General features: G+C 37.6%; 1 protein-coding gene across 2 annotated transcripts; it reads left to right on the top strand.

Annotated features, from left to right (window-relative positions):
• The first annotated feature begins 810 nt into the window (after nucleotides 1-810).
• On the top strand, nucleotides 811-16,442 carry LOC149284599 (sex comb on midleg-like protein 4). 2 transcript variants are annotated; one of them, XM_089496481.1, is made up of 8 exons: nucleotides 811-841; nucleotides 1,774-1,949; nucleotides 8,369-8,498; nucleotides 9,017-9,217; nucleotides 11,396-11,590; nucleotides 13,790-14,065; nucleotides 14,579-14,724; nucleotides 16,317-16,442. In XM_089496481.1, the coding sequence occupies exons 1-8, from the start codon at nucleotides 811-813 to the stop codon at nucleotides 16,440-16,442; spliced, it is 1,281 nt and encodes a 426-aa protein (XP_089352607.1). The 2 variants fall into 2 exon arrangements, with proteins under 2 accessions (XP_089352607.1, XP_089352608.1); XM_089496482.1 differs by lacking the exon at nucleotides 811-841 and having other exon boundaries at nucleotides 1,746-1,949; nucleotides 13,793-14,065.
• The last annotated feature ends 564 nt before the right edge of the window (nucleotides 16,443-17,006 follow it).

The following is a 17,006-nucleotide window of genomic DNA, read 5'->3' as shown; positions in this document are numbered from 1 at the left end:
GGGTCCATAGTCTGTAGGAAGGAGGCTGGCTCTCAGGCCCATCCAGGAGTCCAAGGCACAGAGGTTGAAAAACCTTTCTTATAGGTGGTCAAAACTATAGACATTTTAGTCTGTCTTCTTTCAGTGGTGTTTTAAACAGGTCCAATCTCATCTGCCCTATGTCCTTAATCTATTCCAAAACGAGTTTACCCAAATCTTTAAATTCATACTATGAAGGATAATATTGGTCACTCAGCATTAATTACTGTCCAGTAGGTAGGAAAATTAAATTCTGATAAGAAAGAGCTTATAGGACTGTGGACTCCATCCCGCCCCCCCCCCCCCGTTCCTTAAAAAAAAATCTTAAAACCCACTTCTTTATGATTATTATTATGCCTACCAATTTAAGCCTTAACACCCTTTAGCTCACCTTTCCTAGTCCCTTCCTGCAATACTTATACTAGTGTGGCTGGTCCATCCCTAACAATGGCACTTTTGCCTATTGTGTAATACACCCTTAATCCCTCTAGACTGTAACCTCGTTTGAGCAGGGCCCTCCTCACCTGTTGTTTCTGTATGTCATCTTGTTATGTTATATTGTTATGTCCATGGGAACTTCTGAGCTCTGGCTACCCAGAGCCTACCCTTGCGGGACGGGGCAAGGACTGCCCGCTGCCATCGGTGGGCGTTCCCGCTGACGTCTGGAGGCGTTCCCGCTGACATTGGGAGAAACACTCCCATTTAAAGGGGAAAGCGGGTGGGTGGGGAGCGTAGCCTGTAAAGACCCTGCTCACGCGTCCCTGAGCAGTGCTTCTCCCAGAGTTCCCAGGCATGGTTATGTCCCACCTACCTTTTGTACAGCGTGGGGAATCTGATGGCGCTATATAAAACAATAAATAATAATATTAACAAGAACAGGCCAAGTTTGCCTGCCTAAACTTTTTATGATTACCAAAATGTAATGTATAGATTAGATAACATTGATTTTCCTCATTTTGAAAACTATGATGTAAGAGCATAAGAATGTTTAAAGGTGGTGTACACCAACCATTTTTAGATTAATAATGACCATGCCTTATATTAAATTTACTACTTCTATTTAATAATACTTTCTGCCTAATAATGTTCGCTTTACGGATTATCTTGTTCCCCCTTTAATGAATGTACAGTTTTAATCAATACTGAAAAAATGTAGGGATGGGAAGTACAGCAGATCACATGCTGTGGGCATATACCTTAATGAAGGATGAAATATATTGGATGAGGGTTAAAATCATTGGAGGTATGCACATATGTTGATGAATGCATTTCTTTCTGTCATTTCATGTACTAGACCCAATGGCCATTCCCAGCTTGAGTTGCTATGGTAGGTGTTAGAAAGTAGGATTTCAATCAGTTTATTACATTGAATCCATACTATATACTATAAAAGTGATCTCTTACTTATCAGACTTTAACGATTTCCCCCGTGGGATAGATATTCTAAAAGGTGAGAGGTTGTTGATGAAAGAACTTCAAATGATAAAATAAGACTTTTCACCTTTTTAATGCTTGTTTCATTAAAATTCTTAATGACATGCAGTTCTAAGCCAAGGATTAATGTTCATGTTGTGTACCCCGTTAATAGATGATATGATAAGGCACACCTACAGCAAATCTTTTTCCTTACTATATATGGAACTGCTGTTAAACTTTATTATACTGTTTGTTCAGTTATTGTAATGAATATAAACCTTTCTTCGTTCATCCCTTTTACAGGTCCTTCTCTGTATATGAATCATTCATTATTACCAGTGAGAGATCACAGTGTGGAGATGCAGTCTCCAAGAATACCTGGCAGAAAGCGAGGACGCCCTCCACTTCATTCCAACCCCCTGAAAATGACAGTCCACAACCTCTACTCTGGGTCAGCAGGGTCCATACCAGCTGTGAAGATCCCCAAGAAGAGAGGCAGAAAGCCTGGCTTTAAGGTACTGCATCTTAATTTTCTTCATCCTGACATTTTCATTCTTCATTCTATTCATTAATCATTGGTAAGGTATTGTTTTGAAAGCTCTTTATTATACTTGTAACGTTCAACCAGTCATGATGAGACTCATGGTCCATGGTCATCATCTAACAACAGCTTGCCCAGCCATGCTAATATTTCACATTTGTCTAATGTACGGTAAATAATAAAGTAGCAATTCAGAATTCTACAAGAGCTTACAAGACTAGTCAATATATTATGCATCTCAATGGTCAAATACGATTTGGAGAAAAAACACAAAGGTACAAAAAATGTCTCTTTTTAGGGCTAAAATGATAACCAATATTTTGGGATCATATTCCCCGGTATTTTTTATGACATTTTTCCTGGAAACAATAATTCATGCCACTCTTCTCTCTTGGCTCCCTGTAGTGCAATTGGCCTATAGTTGTGATGCAGAGATTTTTAAAGGTGCTTATTTGGGAAAATGGATGCCTGTCTAGCCCCTGGAGCAAGATTGACAGCTCCAATAGGTAATATCTGGAAAGTCAAACATAAAATGAACCATTGAAGTTGTTGAACATGCTTCAGAGGAAAGCACATCTGAGAGGTGCACTCTGATGATATGGATTAGATTCACAGGAATATTACTAAGCAGGAAGTCCACTGCAACCAGCCCTCCTGCTGTGAAAAATCATTTTCTGGCTTTCCTATGTCAAACTAGAACTGGGAGATATTGTGGAAAAAATTGAAAATGTTCTATTACTATCTGAGTCTTTTTTGGGGAATCATTCAAGATCTCAAGTACCAGCAAAAACAGAAAACAAAGTAGTTTTCTTCTCGTGTTAATTTTTCATGTATAAACTTATTTCAGAAAAAAGCAGATCTGTATAGCAGAGATCATTATTTTATTCACATAGTGTTATAAGTAAAGCTTCTTGAGTTTGTCAAGCCTTGGAGCAGAGCACTTCATAATTTGTGACATAAAGTTTCTCATCAACATGAACAATTAAAAGAAATTCTGACAACTTCTAGTTGCTGTCACACCAATAAACAATGCAAAAGGCTAACTTTAGATATTTTTTTCATATATTAGAACCTTGCTTTACAGTTTCTTTAAATGTTAAGACAATAGACCTATTTTAAGCCTGGAAGAACCAGGTCTATTTTATGCTACAGAACCAAAGCAATTTTTATGTGTTAGCTTTGTCTTTCTTGAACTGTTACTTTCGTGTTTCTCATATCTATAATATTGACAAAAGTATTGGGACACCTGACCATTACACCCACGGGGACTTTTATGACATTACATTCTAAATACATAGACATTAATATGTAGATGGTCTCCCTTAACAGCTTTCACTCTTCTAGGAAGAGTTTGGAGTGTTTCTGTGGGAATTTTCGCCCATTTATCCAGTACAGCATTTGTGAGGTCAGGCTTTGTGGGCGAGAAGGCCAGGCTTTCAATCTTCATCCCAAAGGTGTTCGATGGGGTTGAGGTCAGGGCTCTGTGGGGGCAGTCAAGTTCTTCTCACCAAAAACTCATCCAACCATGTCTTTATGGACCTTGCTCTGTACACTGTGGCCCAGTTATGATGGAGTTGAAAAGGGTCTTCCCCAAACTGATCCCACAAAGTTGGAAGTACAGCATTGTCCAAAATGTCTTGGTCTGCTAAAGTGGACATATCAAAATATTTTGGCCAGGATGTATTACATTCTCTATTCACTATAATGAAAGCAAAATGCAGGTACCCCTTGAACATTACGTTTACTTTGATCTAAGTTAAGAGTGATAAAGTATGGCCACACCTGCAGACGATCATGACCTTCACTGACATTACAATATGACTTTTACCATACGTAAATCTGGGCTAAGGAACCTTTAGAGCTCAGTAAAGACTTACACTGCAATATTAGTAACATACAACTCTGTATGCAAGTAAGAAAAATTACACTGAGATCATTTATATTAGAGCCTAGATTTTGCGCTACTTTGTTTTTACAATCGTGGATAATGTTTCAGTAAAAGCTCATGGAAAATGGGAACCTGCTAATTTCTGAAAAGATACATACTTTTGACAATAACAGTGTCTTTAGATTTGGAAGACAATGTGGAATGACTATATGAATCCCAAAAAACTATTTAATACATAAACCCAGAAGTAACAAATACATTGATCAAACTCATAAAATGTTTTAAAAGGGGTAGTCCACCGCATTTCTTTTAAAAAATGTCAGTGAAGCTACTTGTGTTTTCTTCACTCATCCCTATCTTAGTATCAAATTAATAATGTTTTAGTGAGAAGCACTGCTCATTTATTTCCCCAGTGGCTGCTTCCTCATTTCTATATGTGCACACTGCAAAAAAATGCACTTTAGGGCATAGATTCCCTGCATATAGATATACTCTGCAGGGCAGGGTACGGCTTTTTGTCTGTATGAAGCAGCCGTGTCAAGAAAAAAAATCACATCGCTGTTCCTTTGAGCCACCCGTGTGTACAGTAGATCAGATTCAGAGCATTTCTGACAAGCAATGGTTTTAATGTAGTTTGTAAGCTTCTTTGGGCAGAGTTGTTATCTGATGCACTATTTGATATGTCCTGTGTATATAGGGAATATTGCTGCAGAAGATGTAACAAGGAGTATAATAATAATGAGTATTAGTAGAGCTACTTGTTTGCCTCCGTTTGCAAGCCGCTACACTAGAATTCATGTGATGGCCAATGAAAGGGTTAATATTTGAAGAGCAGCAGAGCTGGATTATTTAGGAAGTTATAAATAATGGCCTATTGTTATATGGCCTATTGTTATTAGAATGCCTGTACAAATATATTATGACTTTTTGCTGTTGTGATACTAAAATATCTGCAGGTGATTATATTTTATTCAGAGATGCTACTCAGAATGCACAGCACATGCTCCGTGTAACCGATGAAAGACTTGGGTTGAAATAATTCTCCTCCACCAACAGCTGGCAGATACGTCTCAAACAGTCAATAATTCTGCTGTCACATGACCAAAGGCAGACACTCTATTTTCATGGTTTTATAATTGCGAAATACTTCCTGACTGCAGATATTGGTTGTCACAGAATCCCTTTTTTTACTGCAAAATATCCACTGCAGTAACAACACGAGGTTTGAAGATGGAGGGAGTATAAGAAGAAACATATTCTAGTGTCAGGCACCCCCCCCATTTTCCAGTAGAACCACCAGCAGCTTTATCTCTCCCAATTCCAATAGAAAAAAAGTCTGCTTAATAAATAGGTACAAACACATTTTACAAAAGTATTTGTTTATTTGGGGAAAAATCCCTAACACTTTTCACAACCCATTGTAATATCCATGTGCACTCTGTTCCCGACTAGCGTAGCTCTAATATTCAATTATGCTTATTTCAAATGCTAAAGTACACTAAAATAGAGGTGCTTTGGAATTCACATTCAAGAACTGTGACATCACACCTGCTAATAAACTACTTTGGAGCAGGGCCAGACTGGCAATCATGGGGCAGCCCTGGCACTTTAAGGCCAACAGCTGCATGATGACATAATTGTGGCTGACAGCTGGATATGTGCGACCTCATACTATCTTTTTACTCTTCCGTAGCTGCAGCACCCGATCTGCCACTGGAGCCAGGTGGCCAGTCCAGGCCTGCTCAGGAGAATTTGGTTTCAGATCTAAAATGTGATTGATATTGTGCCTAATATTTTTTTAATTATTTAAAAAGGTGCAACTTTATGTAGGAAAATAACATATTCACGTATAAAAAAAAAAAGCAATGAGGTTTAAAGAGATAAGGGTCAGACAGATGTTCTTCATCCAAGGGCCATAGGCCTTAATAGCCGGCATGATACTATGTCCATATATATGTATTGTGCTAATAGTAAAAATGTAAAACCCAGAAGTTTAAGTAGACTTTTGGGGCCAACCAAGTATCTGATCTTGGCACGCACTCTCAATACCACGTACCTAGGAAAGTGTAGAGCATCTACAGCTGCACTGACTACTCATTGCCGGTCAGTGAAGAGTGCTTTCGCCAAAGGACTTCCACACACACTCAGCTCCAGGGGCTTATATTCTGCTAAAGACATGGAAAGAAAAGCCCTTTCCTTTCCTGCGTGCTAACTTATTTTTTTTCTTTGCTTCTAATGTAATCCATCTGCTCCAGTTCTTCACAGCTCGGGGAATTTCACTATGCTCACTTGATTAATTTTGCAAATTGTTTCTCCCTTTATAACACCCACTCTGACAATTCTGGCTGTTATCAGCCTTTTCTAAATGTCACAAATTATTCAAACAGCTTATTAGAACTCATCATGAGTGGGGAAGCTGTGACACTCTCAGTGATTCCATCACCATGGTGACAAAGTTTAATCTCTTAAATCAACATCACTTCCCTTTACAGTTAATATTCTTCTTGCCTTCTTTATAATCAGAAATCCTTAGTCCCAAAAGTAGACTTGGCCAATTTCTCGACTCACAGTCTTCTTTTTTTTTTAAAAAAAAATTTTTGTACTGTTTGACATTTTTATTAAGTAACAATATGCATTGAAATGTAAAGCAGGTTTAAGCAGCCTTTACTTAAGAATATACGCATGAGGTGCCTATAGTATTTTTCAATCATTGTCACATTAATTCAGTATCATAATTCAATCTGAACTTACATCTGACGTAGACTTTGATAAATAGATACGGACCACTGATTGCTTAAAAGCATACTAGAAATATAGAAGAATATGTTTATTTAACTGCCCTTCAGTGTTAGATGTCAGGGGAGGCTGGCAACAGTCAGCCAAGGAGTTGTGTTGATATACAGAAATTTCTGTCTATATAGAAATATAAAAAAGGAATATAAATGTATGACTGGCTATTGAACAAAATGCCAATTTGCTAATTATAAAGTAATGATTTTCATAAAGGAAACTCAACTGATCCGACTGCCTATAGTAGATAGTAGGGATTATTTGTGTTGAATCTGTATCGATGAGTCCATTATTATTATTGCTGTGAGGATTCTAGGTGACAGTGAGTCTAATAGCACTTGTTTCATTCCTGCAAGTTTGTGTTTGCTCCCGAAGCTTTTTCCCCTAGCCATGCATTTAGCACAATTACACATCGGCCTGCTAGTGTGCCATACAGCCAAAGGGCCAGAAAAGTTCTGGGGTTCAAGTGAAGACTGGGGGACTCTTAGATCTAACATTAAGGAATAGTCATGTCGTAAAAAATGATTGTTTTGATTGTTGACATGATTGTTTCTTGAAGCTTCCCAAAGTTTGCAACCAATCTGGTTGAATGGTCTCAAAATCTATGTGATTAAATTGAATACACAATGTAAATTCCAGGTAGCAAAATTGACCTTAATCAACAATAAAAAGCATGGCAGGAGATATGTACAGAATAAGATAGCTTTAGGTTTTAAATATATATAACCTAGTATCATTACTACTTTTTATTAGAATACCATCTTTCTGAAGCAATCAAAGTGAACTGTAAAGACAAAAAGTGTGGTGTATCCAGTCGGGAACTGATAGCATTGTTTTCACTTATGTTTTAGTACATAAGAACTCCTGTACCACTGCTCACCTTACCTGTAGTGAACCCGAAACGTTGTTTCTCTCTGCATGCCCTCACTCTAAATCTTCAAGCATTGCATCTTCGGAGTGTGAGTATCTGACTTTTATTAAGGATACACCAACCTTTTGTCTTTACATGGGACTTTCTCTCATTTTAGCAGTTTCTGGGGAATGGCTAGTCAGCAGGATCAACTTTTCTTTAGGTTGTTGTTTGTAGGACATTTTATCCAGTGCTATGGAAGAAAATGCACGTAATTAATCAAACAGACGCACCGAGCTAAACAAAAAAGAGAATTGAGGTGTGAAGTTAGGATGGGGATCTCTTCATTTTGCGGCCTGCACAGCCTCCCGCTCAGAGATGGTCTTCCTGTGGGAAGCAAATATTTTTTTTTAAATATCTACTCATGTGACCGATAGAATGTATAGATCATGTTCATAAGGGACATTACAGGGTCCCATTATAGAAAAAAGACAAAATGCTGATTTGGTAAACGTATTAACTACAAGTCATAACTAGGACCTAAGGTTTGGCTCTTAGTCTTAGAGTTTTTGCACTAATATCAGGGTATTGAGGTAACAGTTCCCCTTCGAGCCTCTGTGTGAGTAATACTTTGCTTCAATCTATATTAATACAGATCTAATCAGAAACGTGAGGTAATAAAATCATTTTGGATTTTACTATGCATTGTACTAACCTGGCATATGTTTGGTCGATGGGGACTGGTGTTACCCAGCTGTGAACTACCTCAGTATGTGCTATAACACAGGCTAAATGTTATCTGTCATTGTCACCCATTGCCTGGTACCGATGTATTTATGTTTACCATTTACCTTGTGTTTTTCAGCTGAAGTCCCGGGTTGTTATGACCCCGCTAGCTATCTCGCCACCGCGTAGCACCCCAGAGCCTGATATTAGCTCTATTCCCCAGGATGCAGCCACCGTACCCAACTCTGCGGTCCCACAGGCTCTTACAGGTATGTAGAACAGATTCATACAATACAGAAAAAGCCTTGAATCGCCCCAAGCTGTTTCTTTTTTATAACTACCCAATAGAAATGCCAAGGGGCTTCTGGGGGCTGTAGTCCCCAATACTACAACCATGCCTGATAGCTGACTGCATAGGTTTCCTAGACTCCAACTCCTAATATTCAGATTTTCCCCATTGAAAGCTCTTATATCTCATATATTTATTCCCCTTTTAGTCTCTATCATATGGTCATCAATTCAGTCTTCTAATTGTTATGTTCTAGCATTTAGCAGTGCGTACACAATCAGATCACTTTATTGCCACATTTCTGGCCCCCCCACACATGTTGACCAAAATACATAATTATTTCATGAAAATTCTGGAGCAAAATGTTGGTTTTAGTTGTTGCCCCTTGAAAAAAGCTATTATTGAATTAAATAAAAAATTAAATGAAATTACATATTCTATGTATTTATAACATGTTTTTACATTCGTATAACATATGGATGTACTTTTAATTTTCAGTTTGTATTTACGTGAACAAGCAAGCAAATACAGGCCCATATCTTGACAGAAAGAAGGTTCAGCAGCTGCCTGATCACTTTGGGCCTGAGAGACCCTCTATGGTGCTACAGCAAGCAGTGCAAGCCTGTATTGATTGTGCTCATCAGCAGAAGAGTGTTTTCTCCCTGGTAAAGCAAGGATATGGAGGGGAAATGGTGTCAGGTAAAGGAGACTTATATCCTTTTTTCATACTACAAATAGTATCCACAAGATGTATCTAGAGCATTAATTAAAACACCACAGAAGCTTTCAAGAAATCAGTTTTGTGGCAATTCCTTCTCAGTTCCAGTTTTTGCATCACATGGCAAAGAACAATTCCCGGAAAAATTGTAAATGAAACTATCGAACAAATAGTTTTGAGAATGAATTGATACTATAACGTTTCTAAAGTGTCATTTAGTGTTCAAATCAGCAGAATAAGTAGACTTTTGTTGAGGATTTTTCAAAAATTCACTTTAATAGTCAAAAGCATATGATCATAGTGGAGGAGTAAGGAGAACAGAGTTTGCAGATTAGGGGTTAGAAGGAAGGATAGAAGTAAGAGGGGAAAGGAAAGTTAAATAGCCAAAGGAATGGAGATCAGAAAAAATGGTAAATGGTAAAAGAAGTAAAACAGGAGTGAAAGCAAAGAGGAGAAAAAATCAACAGAAAACAGTGCCGTGAAAAAACAAGAAAACAAACAGACAGGGTAAAAAAGAAAGAGAACAGGGTGGATACAAATACTGCAGGGTGTGAGATTAAGAAAATAATGCAAGAAAAATAAAAATGTTGTGTAATGAGAAGGAGGCGGTTTCCCCTATTTTGTTATGTTCCTTGCACCTATAAAAATTAATCTGCATATAATGTTTATTTAGTTTACATTGCACCTTCTAAATGTTATTATGTTAATTTAAGGATAAAACTCTATTGGACAAGGAATAACAAATTGAGGCAACCTTAAAGCAAATGCTCAAGGCAGATATGCAGGATAATATTCTGTCGTAACCAATCTGTCATATGGACACAATAACAGGTTAAATCACTTGGATAGTATATGACCTTATTGTCAATATCTTATATTGCTCCTCACAAGTCCTACAGAACTCTGTTGAACAATCAAGGTCGTTGGTAGAAGAAGCCACAGGGCAACAAAGAAAATAACGGTGATGATAAAACCAGATGTGTGGAAAATGAAAGGACATTTATGTAGAGAAGAAAATTGCTACAAATAAGCTTTATAAAATTACGCATCCATTTCTGACTTTGTAGGAGCTGAAATAATTAGTAAGCTGTCTGCTTCACAAAGGGAATTAATTAGCACAAGGAAAGATCTAGTGAGTACAATACCTGATCACAAAGCTATGAATACCTTGGTGGATTGCTGTGCCTAACCTGATGTATCATTATTCATAGCAATTTATGACACTATCAATGACTGTCATGTGCTACAGAAATGTACCATGGCAGATAGATTGCCTGAGATTGAGAAAAATAATTGGAATTAGAGGAACAAAGTGCCCTGTTCATGGGAAAAGAAATAAGACATTTATATGTATATGAACACAATGAAAAGTTTCTATGTTTTTTTCCTAAGATTAAATCTTTTTCATAGCCAGCATTTCCTCCATAAAACAGTCAGTGCATCAGCCAAAGCATGGCCTACAGACAGAATGCCTCACAGATTCACATATAGGCAAGGAGATAAATTCCATACGTTTGTCACTGTAGAACAATATTGCTACAAAGTCCCCAAATCACAAGCTGAAATCACAAGCTGAAATCTCTCTATTGTGTCAAGGCTTTGTACTAGGCGCTCTTGTAGGGTTGGCATCAGTGTCCAAGTTGTTTCCTTTCAGAAAGAGATCTGGATAAGGCATTGATGTTGCCGTGACATATCTCAAGGATCTGGCAGTTATTTTGGGCATACGCTATTTTTAATGAAATTCTAAAGATTATTGGTTACAAGACATCTTCATTGAGATCTGTATAAAAAAATGCTGTACTGGAGTCCTGCTGAATAATGCAAATACCGCCATGTGCACACACCTTGCCAGTGCTTCCATTATCAACAGAGTGAACAAAGAGGCACATTGTCAGGTCAGTGCACATGTGCACTTTACTGACGTGCCCCTTCCATTGTACCCATGTCCCCCTTAGGAAAGGCTGACACAAGTTATGCCCCTTGCACCCCTTCCAGCATGCCTTAGACCCCTATGTACATTGCCTATATAGTAAGCCCCGCCTGGCCCTGAAGCCATGGCCCATGATGTCTACTTTTAGGTTCATTACAAACATTGTAATGCAAAAAAAAATCACTGCTCATTTTTGGTAGCAATGAAAATGTAGATTCTTTTCTTTCAGTTTCTGCTTCATTTGAGGGTAAGCAGCACCTCCTCAGCCTTCCTGTGGTGAACAGCATAGGCTATGTTCTGCGCTTCTTGAAGAAGCTTTGCCGCAGCCTAATTTGTGACAATCTGTTCAGTAACCAGCCGTTTGTGCAGTACAGCACCACATCAGATAACCCTAAGGAGTACGATACTGGGAGGATGGAGTCAGGTAAGCAGCATATTTGTTTTATCAGAATAGCATCAGCAATAGCGTCACCAATGAAATGAAATGATAAAAAAAGTATTTAAGTCTATAAAGATAAACCCTTCCAAGTACCCACATTGCTGCAGCAGAAAGAAAGAAAAAAGCCTAATAAAATGTCAGAACTTTCGGTTGTTCGACATGAATCATCACCATAAAGCAATAATATCCCTTACTCATAAAGAACTTAGCCATATTGTCAGAAAACAGCAAAATAATATACTTCTAATACATGTAGCAGAGGTGTCTGTAAACCAAAAAATGAGCACTTTGTAGGATATTATTATAAAGCCACGCACAAATATATAACCCAAAAGGATAAAACAATTGGGTGGCATGATTTTGACAATTGTAACTGATGGGTCACCCCTGAAGACAGTTGGACATATGTTCAGTGTCCTTTTCTAGGAGGACCCAAAACTGTTCCTTTTTTTAAAAGGGTATTTTAAGAGGGTGATGAAGTGAATCAGCTTACAACACATGCTTTGCTGATTACCTTTGGTGTATGATGGTTGTGCACCGTTTTTCAGTCTTCTGTTTTTATATAACTTCAACGGAGGCTGTCTACGCATAACCTCTTTCTGCTAGAAATACTGGGGCAACCTTGAAAGAAATAAAATAAAATAAAACAAAATGACATGAATAAAACTATTATCATTAACTGCAAATGATTCAAATTACATACCAGACAAAACTCCCACCCAGTTACATTTTTGGTCCTGAAGTAAAAAAAACAGTAGTGCAGTTCAGCAGACTTTCAACATGATCCCTAATAGAGTAACAGTGGGCAAAAAACTTTCTTTCAGTTGTGAGTCAAAATATTCTTGGACAGTTAAAACAACAATAATGTAATGATTATTGTAAGTTGCCACGGTGATTATGGGTCCTTTAATAAAGGATTCTTTATTGCTCACATGTTTATATCTGAATGACAACACATGTTAATAAGTGCAGTTCAACTGTATCTGTGCAGATACTTTAATTAAATAGTTAAATAGGCCGATAGGTAAAAGATGTTATTAATGTTATTATAATGAATTTCCGGTTATACATCTCATATACTACTCGGTTGCTTTATATGTTCTGTTCAGCAACATGTGAAATACATATGTGTTGTGAAACAATAACACAGGTGTTGATATGAATGTGCCCGGGAGAGAATATATTAAAATCTGATTGATAATATAAAACAATGTACTTCCTTTTTTTTGTCTATTTCTCTTGGTTTCTAATAACTTTTAGTTTGAAAGCAGTGGCTTTATTTATGTCCTTCCATATAATGTTAATTTTGTAGTAAACAGGATTCTGTTAGGGCCTTTCCCTTCCGTTGGAAGGTATTAAGTGGATGTTAGATCTCTTTAACACTCTGATTTTATAGAAACTTAAGTGTTGTTTCTGGGAATCAAAAAGAGGTAAAAACCTAATTTTGTGTCGCATTTGTGAATGTCGTTCTGCCACAGTAGGGCCTGCTTGCATATAAAATGTGTTCCGGAGTGCATTAACAGCATCCAGTTGCTTGACGGCTGTTTGAGAAATAGAGCATAAAATGGTTTGCTGATGTGACATAGCTACATTCCAGCAGTCAGCTTTATATTATCATTCTCCATATGTTGATACATTTGATATTCCATTACTTGTACTTAGACTGCTGGCCTACGAGGGGTTTTTATTGACTCATTACCTGTTTAGTTTGTTAAATGCATGGCCATATGGCGTTGTACATTAGCTTTTGTCTCTCAAGCAGGAGCTTCACCAACTATCACATATGCTTTTATAGGACTTTTGAAATCATTCAGAAAACCGCACATAAGCAAGTCTGAAGCCGGGTGAAATCAGGACATCTGAAGGCACAGCTGAGCTCTGTCAAATGCATTCTCTACTAGGAAACCCCCTACTCAACAAACATTATGTATTAGTGTTGAATACATAAGGTTTGTGTAGCTGAGGATAGATCACAGATATACAACTGTGACATGCAGTAGTGTGTTCTGGTACAATAGTCACTTAAAGGACTGTTGTACAAGAACCATGTGCATGAGACCATTCAACCTTTTTATGTGTCCTGTTTAAAATGCGTAACCAATTCTCCATGTGTTCAGCACTAGTGAAACTTGCATCTGATATATATCCAATGTTTAAGTATTCATGCAGCTGCCATTCTCTCAGCAGAAACTGTGATACCCGAGGATTATCTGGTTGATCCTGTGAATACAAAGAGATACAGCATGGATCCCTCCGATTCAGCATTTAATTATATGGGTTCCTTGTACCCTATGAGACAGAACTCAGGAGATGGACGTCTTGGATCTGGAGGAGGCTCTTCTTCATCCTGCAGCCATGGTTCTAACCGAATGTCATCAGGAGGACCCTCCTCTGGCAGCTTAAGACGACAGGCGGCTAGCCCTACCAGAAATGGATCATACCTTGAGGGAAACAGAAGTGGTAACCTTTAAATAATTCTACCTCCTTCCAAAATTTCGCTGAGACCCACTTTGTACAAACTAGTGCTATAGTATTCCCTTATTGTTTGTATTATTTTTGATATCATTGTTTTAAAAGTCATAGGTTAAAGTTTGTGTTGGGAAATAGTATTAGGTAAAAACTTAACCCCCAGTCACATAGTTGGACCTACCAGCCAAATGAGTGCTTACCTGGATTTTTATCTTTTAAAGAAAAGAGGGAAATGCCCATAAGCTGACTTTATCTCAACCTCAGTCCAGACTTTTGCCCAATCAACCAGCTGGCAAATTAGAAATCACTTGTCCTGAAGTGGCTTTAATCCCAGGAAAAGATTTCTGAGAAGACTTAAATTTCAGTATTCTTGCAAGATTTAAAATATATTTATAATTGTGAAGAAAGTAGCTTGTTTGGAGGCGAACTATGTTTTTTATTTGTTAGTTAATGTAGGGAGAGCAAAAATTCACAGCTGATCCAAGCCATGTTTTTTCCTCACAGCCTCCAGTCCATCCCCTGAAAACCAGGAGCCAAACAGGCCAGCAAGCAAAGACCCTTCCAGCTGGAGTGTTGAGGATGTTGTGTGGTTTGTGAAGGATGCTGATCCGCAAGCTTTAGGCCCTCATGTTGACCTTTTCAGAAAACATGTAAGTGGGAATATTGTGTGTTCTCTTACTGAATGTTCTTGGAACAATACAAAAAAATCACCCTGTTCAATCTTACGGAATGGTATACACATATGTTGGGTTTTACATGGCCTATTTTAATCTAGAAATGCTATTTAGTAAATAGAAGCACAGAATGTGAAAAGGGTGACAGATCAGCTTAACCGTGAACGTAATACCTTGGAGGAGATAATCTAATCAGGCCCTTGGTTTATGTTTTTTCTAAAGAGATAGCTTGGTTGACAATGCAGCACTACCATCCATGTTTTCATGTTTCCCATCATTTTTTGAGACATTGCTTTTGGCATTTGTGACACACAAGGCTTTATTCAACGAGCTGTCTAAAATCTAGATAATGAACAAAGAATGAATGCTACAACCAAATTCACAAGGAAGAAATTCAACTCTCAAGGCACTTAGTCAAGTAACAAGTGCTAAGCACTCAAACAGGTTTAGCAACGTGACTTTTCTCCTCCGGAACGATTCAATTTAAAATCTCCAATTTAAAGTCACTGCTTGTCTAGGCAGATCAAAGAAAACTTCTGGACAGCCATTTAAGATCACAGTAATTAAATAATTAGAATCCGTTAAGATACATTAAAATGTGTCCAAATCCTCTTGATACCAACTGAAACAGACACAAGACAAAGTAATAATAAATAATGAAAGTAATAATAAATATATAAACAACAGCAAAAACGCCTTTGAATTAGTAAAAAAAAAAAAAGAAGTGATATTAAGAGAAAGAAAACATTTAAAACCATTCTACAGACATCAATTAAAGGGCAAAGTAACACTACTCTAATCTGTATTACATTTCAATGCTGGTACATATTAAAATTTAATCTGGCAACTAAAAGGTTAAATTGCCTGTGTTAAAGTGTCTTTAGACTCCTTTGTGCAAGGAGACAAAATCTGCCTAAAATGTATCGTTTTATGCATTTTCTACAGACTCATTGAATCACTTTCTTATCATGTCTCCGCCAGCTTTCATTGTAGCATTTTTTAGCAGATTAAAAATAAGTTTTAAAAATAATTTTTGTATAGTTTTTGTTTTTCTAAACCACGAAAGTGCACCAGAGGAATAAGAAGGATGTTTTGTCTATGTAAATGTGTTTTTGATGGCCAGCATGTATTAATTCACTATATGCTCACTTATATGGGCTCTGAGTAATCTAAGGATTTTTATCAAATATATGTGTACATGTAAATATGCTATGGTAGGTTGGGGCTTTTATGAAATATATGTAGTTTCTTTCATTACTTGCATTCTGTTTGCTTTGGATTTGTACCATTTTTACATGTAATGTGATTTCTCGTTTGCATTAAATTAGCCACTTAGGAATAGCTTAACTTGTCCTAAAATATTGGCTTCTTTTTAGGTAAAGTGCCAGCAATTTATATGGTAACGTTTTTCTTATTGTTGGCCATAGTAATTTATATGATAATAAAGTAGATTGTGGCATTGTATTATGTCCACTTGTATCTGCAAAGTGAGCTTCTAAATTGATTCTGTTTTTTCCCCTACTGTATCCATCTGCTTAATATTCTCACTCTTCTGCTCTTTCCAACAGGAGATTGATGGCAATGCCTTGTTGCTGCTGAGGAGCGACATGGTCATGAAATATTTGGGACTAAAACTAGGGCCTGCCCTGAAGCTGTGCTATCATATTGATAAGCTGAAACAAGTCAAGTTCTGACATTGCTGTCATATAAATATGGTACTTTAAAACAGTAGAGGTTGCCTTATTAAGAAAAAAGGCCATCCAACCATTTTGCATAAGCTTGCCTTTTATAAAATACTTTTTTTTTCTTCATATTCTGAATTTACTGGAAATCCTTGCAATCAATTGCACTGAATGTGGATGACATTACCATAGTCTTTAATAAATGGCAACTGTGATGACTTGCCAAATGCTATACCATCACAGTCAGTGTTCTCAACCGCTTTTTTGGCAAGTATCACCAACCAACCTGCTATCTGGCCATTATTGGTGTGTAACATGTAGCTTGCGATTATGATGTCACCAACCATATTTTGATACCAGGGACTTTCCCAGGGATGCTGCCCTGGATCTCTTCCATTTATGCTCCGAATTGGGATGTGGAGCTAAGTGTGGGAGGCTCACCAGCTGTCCATGGGGTGGGAACAGCACCCAAAAAAATGGAGGCACAAAGCGAGCAGCGCCAAACGTCACTCCTTCTGCTCTGGGGGTTATATAGTTTTAACATTCAGTCTCTCTGTACATGCACATACAAGTACG

This window comes from Sceloporus occidentalis, unplaced genomic scaffold (genome assembly GCF_023333645.1).
Source record: "Sceloporus occidentalis isolate IW3139 unplaced genomic scaffold, rSceOcc1.0.p SCAF_90, whole genome shotgun sequence".
In the NCBI taxonomy this organism is placed as follows: Eukaryota; Metazoa; Chordata; class Lepidosauria; order Squamata; family Phrynosomatidae; genus Sceloporus; species Sceloporus occidentalis.
This window is presented reverse-complemented; position numbering and strand designations above follow the sequence as displayed.